The sequence below is a fragment of the Frieseomelitta varia genome, unplaced genomic scaffold (genome assembly GCF_011392965.1).
Source record: "Frieseomelitta varia isolate USP_RPSP 00005682 unplaced genomic scaffold, Fvar_1.2 scaffold_370, whole genome shotgun sequence".
NCBI lineage: Eukaryota > Metazoa > Arthropoda > Insecta > Hymenoptera > Apidae > Frieseomelitta > Frieseomelitta varia.
Genome location: NW_025110113.1, coordinates 421,810 through 426,407, shown reverse-complemented (window position 1 = coordinate 426,407; position 4,598 = coordinate 421,810). Strand labels below are relative to the sequence as shown.

Genomic DNA, 4,598 nt, shown 5'->3' with positions numbered 1-4,598 from the left:
AAAAAAAAAAAAAAAAAAGAAAGAAAGTACAGACGACGTGATTGTGTATCTCAGTGGCACCCTCGCAGCCTCTTCTCGGCGCACATTGTATCGTACGAAACGGATACAAGCAACCGCGACGAATGCGTGACTCTTTGCGTGTGCTTTTTTCCCCACCGCTTTCTTGTATACAGAGACTAACGGATGATAACGTTAACGGGCGAACTAACGTCGTTGTTCCTTGCCATTGCGCGTGACCGTAACCGCGTATTGTGTGTATGCGTGTGTGGCCCGGCAGCTTGGGATTTTTCTTGTGAAAACGCGCGCGCGGAAACGAAAAAGAAAAAGAGAAAAAGAGAGATAGAGAGAGAGAGAGAGAGAGAGCGCATTTGGAGAGGGAGAGACGCGCGAGAAAAAGAGGAAGACAAATCACGTACCTTGGGAGAGCGGCGTGTCTACTTGTAAGGCTAAGTAATCCTTTCTTTACTTAACCTTGCAACCCTCGATTTTCCAGTACCGTTTAAAGGGCCGCCACGCTACAACCCGAAACGACGCTCGGTGGCCTTCGGCGGCGCGTCGACGATGACCACGAGCTGCTCGGCCAGTAACTTGGGCACCCTGACCAGGATACCATCCGCGGAACAGCAGCACGGCTCCGGTGGTGGATGTATGACCCCCGGAGGTGGTGGTACCCTCACCAGAACGATCTCGGTGGAGCAGTACGCGACGACGACCGGCGTCAACGCGGTCACGCGAGTACCGTCCGCCGAGCAATACGCGACCGGCAACCTCACCAGAGTACCGTCCACCGAGCAACAGTATCATCCATCCACTGGCACCATGAGCCGAGTACCGTCCGCGGAACAATACGCCGGCGCTATCGCGACCTCCACCGTCACCGTCGCCGCCGCCGCCGCCGCCGCCGCCACAGCCACAGTGAGCACCACCAGGGTGTCGCACACAGGGGTCGAGCAATATTCGTCCGCGACTGGAGCTGGTACGCCGGCCAGAGTACCGTCCACCGAGCAATATCCGACCGGCACCCTCGTCAGAGTACCGTCCGCCGAGCAGTACGCGAATACCAATATCGCGAGGACCGTCGCTGATCATCATCACGCCGCCCTCGCCAGAGTACCGTCCATCGAAGCAACAACCACCCGAAACAACAACACCGAGCTACAGAGAATACCGTCCGAGCAGCACGTCGCCGCCAGATCCGCCGAGCAGAACGGCCTACCACGGATTACCTCGGACTACCAGAGCCCCAATTCGCTGAGGGATCCTAACGCGAGGTAAGCATAAACTGTCTTTGCGAAACTCACTCAGCCTCCCCCCGCTCAATGTTTCACGGTCGCGGTCTCGTTTTACTCTTCTTCTTTTCTTTTTTTTTTTCTTTCTTTCTTTCTTTTCTCTCTCCTCCTGTCTGTCGAGAACAATCGAGAACCGATCAGTCAAGGTCGATCTCGTTATCGAGAAACCTGGATTTCCCTCTAATCTCTCTGATCACGGACTCGTATAGTCGATATCGCACGCGTAATTCGACGTATTTTTTCGTGTATGTTAACATCCAACAGAGGCCTTCTTTCCCGTCGTTCTTCGATAACAATCAATTCGATCGACCGATCGTTCGGATGTTGATAGATTATCGGCCTCGCGTATATCGTGCGCGCGCTCTCGCGTTGAAGCAAAGACAATTTACGCTAATCTCGTGAGATTTAGTATGGAACGTTTGGGTCGAACGTAAGCAGCGTTCGGCCGCTATATACGAGTATATACACTCCATTTCAAGATTACCGACCACCGCGGAGAACTATCAGAACGTAAGAATGGAGGGTCTGACGAGGCTGCAAGAGCACCGGCTGGAGCTGCAACACCGTCTCGACATGCACCGAACGATGGAGATGCCGCCGTCGCCGTCGCCGAGCAGCAGGAGCCTAGCTCCTTTCAGCTCGGCTAGCTCGAGCCTCTCCGAAGGCAGCAATCAACCGTCCGGCGAAGATTCCGCCAGCATCGTCACAGGTATATTCATACACACAGTAGGTTTATTCACCATCGCCGCTTTTCGCGGCTCTTGGCCACTTGTTTGTCGCGATTCAAGAGAGGGAGAGAGAAAGAGAGAGAGTATATGTGTGTGTGTGTGATAGAACGAAAGAAAGAGAGAAAGAGAGATCGTTTGGAATGATCTAGCCACGATGTGACACGAAGAGAAAAAGAGAAAGAGAGAGAGAGAGTGAAAGAAAGACACCTAGGTGTGTGTATTTGTGTATTTTGGCGTGTAACTCGAACGTCGAACCATCACCATCAGAAAAATGGTACACGCGACGTTTTCGACAGGCTAATTTCTCGACGACGATGACGACGGGAACACAACAGCTCGCCAGAGGCGAGCTGCCCGTGACTCGTGAGTCGAACATCGGCAGAACTCTCTCTACGTACATGCACTTGCGCTCGTTCAAGGCGATCGTTTTTTTTAAGACAGCGTTCAGCCAGCGACTGTTCCACGCCTGCCGTTGCAATCGACGAATCTAGGCGTTGCATGACGCGCGCGTTCAGCCGATCGATGGACCGATCGGGAACCGATCGACAATGATCAAAAGCGCAAACCCCTTGTTCCCGTCGGTTTTGTTTTTCTAGACAAGAGTCTCGGCGATACAGCCTCCGACGTGATTAGCGACAGTTCCGGGGTCGGAACCTCGCAGTCGGACACTACCAATTCCCTCTCGATCCCGGGCACCACGGTCGTCTGCGTCGAGAGCTACAACAGCGGGATTCTAGGTCATCTGAATATCAATCAAGGAGATATCTTGGAAGGTATTTGTCACCTTGTCTCTACTCCTCCATTCCTCGCGACCTAGACTGTTTTCGATCAAGCTGCGAATTTATCGTCGTTTGTAGAGGCTGGCCGAATGTTGTTCCCTCCAGTTGGAGGAGTTTAATTTAACGACAGGAGACAGTTACGATAACGTTGAATTTCGATAATCCGCTCGATGCCCGATGTTTTAATTGCTTTATCGATCTGAAAGAACCTTCTTTATCTAATCGGCCCTCTCGGAGAGGAGACGACACTTTTTGACCGTGAAGAATTGAACAAATTTGCTTTTTGAATCCGGAAGAATGTCTATTTGTTGATCATTTTATCCGGAAGAATCCACCCCTCTGGAATGGATCAAGACTAGCCTGTGAAGAATAAACTCGTTAAAATTAGAGAGTCAAATGTATCAACACAAGAGCTAACAAAATGGTCAAAATGGACCGATTTATAATTTTTGTTTTGGATATTCCACAGGTGTGTTTTTACAGAGTTAAATGATTTTTCGTAAAATATACACTTCGTTATAAAGTATATGATATACTGTATAATATAAATAAATATAATAATATAAATATAATACTATATAATATAAAGTATGATATAAAGTATAATGTAAAGCTGTTTACTTTCTTTTCATTTTAACATCTCTAGACGAGTTAATTTTTGTTGGATATTTACACAGATGTAAGACAGTGTATTTTTAGAAATTTAGCTGACTTTTCTGCATAAAATGTATAAACAAAAGTTTATATACTTCTTTGCATTATAAAGTTTACTTTATCTTTTTTTCTTTTTTTTTTCTTTCTTTGACGATTTCCGATGGAACTTTTACGTTTTAATCGCCGGTAGTTCCAGCGTTAAGTGTCAAACTAAGAGTTGTTTCTCTACTCTCCTCAGTCACCGGGGCGACCGACTGCGGTCTCCTCGAGGGAGTGCTTCGAGGACAAGGTACCGGCCTGTTTCCGGCGCACTGCGTGCAAGAGGTCAGACTTCGTCACACGAACATCCCGCTGGGTCCTCAGCCTGCCAGGGATGGTCGGAACAGAGTATTAGGCCGTAGAGAATCGCAGCATAAGTATTTCGCTACTGCTCCTAGACTGAAGAAACCGTGAGTCACCATTACCTTGTATATCGCTTTACACTGTTACGTGTCGTGTGTAAAATAACGCTGGTGATGAAACAGTTGGATGGACGATTTTTAGAAACTAGAGGCGATTATCTAATTACATGTTGGAGGCGACAAGCTAGTTTGATCCACTGAATAACCGTTATTCAATTCGATGATCTCCAGAGTTACGTCGGAACCTCGCACCGTGGTGCTGCACCGCTCGAGAAAAGGTTTCGGATTCGTGTTGCGAGGCGCCAAGGCAACCTCGCCTCTGATGGAGCTGACACCGTCGGCTAGGTATCCCGCCTTGCAGTACCTGGACGACGTCGATCAAGGAGGCGTGGCCGACCTGGCTGGCCTCCGAAAAGGCGACTACCTTATCCAAGTGAGTGATCGTACGTCCTAGAAGAAAAAAGGCAAATTTGATCTGTACATTGTTAAATGTAACTAGAAAAAAAGTCGAACTTGGCTGATTCTTTATATTCTTAAATGGGATCTTAAATACATTTATAATCTTATGTGTGTTCTTAAATACACGGGTGTTTCGTAACTTATGGGATCCCTAAAAATAATGAAAAAAATATATGTCCTATCTGTCTTCGTTTACAAGATATAATGAATTTTATAAACAGAGCAAACTCTAGTAAGCTAGTTTTACCAAGGATGGTACATTCAATTTTCATAATAATCATAATTGGG

The 4,598-nt window shown here is 47.7% G+C and overlaps 1 protein-coding gene across 10 annotated transcripts in view; it reads left to right on the top strand.

The window, feature by feature from the left end:
- LOC122530976 (SH3 and multiple ankyrin repeat domains protein 3) overlaps positions 1–4,598 on the top strand; it is an 80,274-nt gene that overhangs the window by 69,610 nt on the left and 6,066 nt on the right. For 8 of the 10 annotated variants that reach the window (XM_043658436.1, XM_043658443.1, XM_043658435.1 and 5 more), the window contains 5 exons: positions 494–1,271; positions 1,769–1,998; positions 2,614–2,790; positions 3,689–3,899; positions 4,083–4,284. In XM_043658436.1, the coding sequence (XP_043514371.1) occupies positions 494–1,271; positions 1,769–1,998; positions 2,614–2,790; positions 3,689–3,899; positions 4,083–4,284 (1,598 nt within the window). The remainder of the gene's footprint in view (positions 1–493; positions 1,272–1,768; positions 1,999–2,613; positions 2,791–3,688; positions 3,900–4,082; positions 4,285–4,598) is intronic. The other 2 variants (XM_043658442.1, XM_043658441.1) reach the window with 1 other exon arrangement.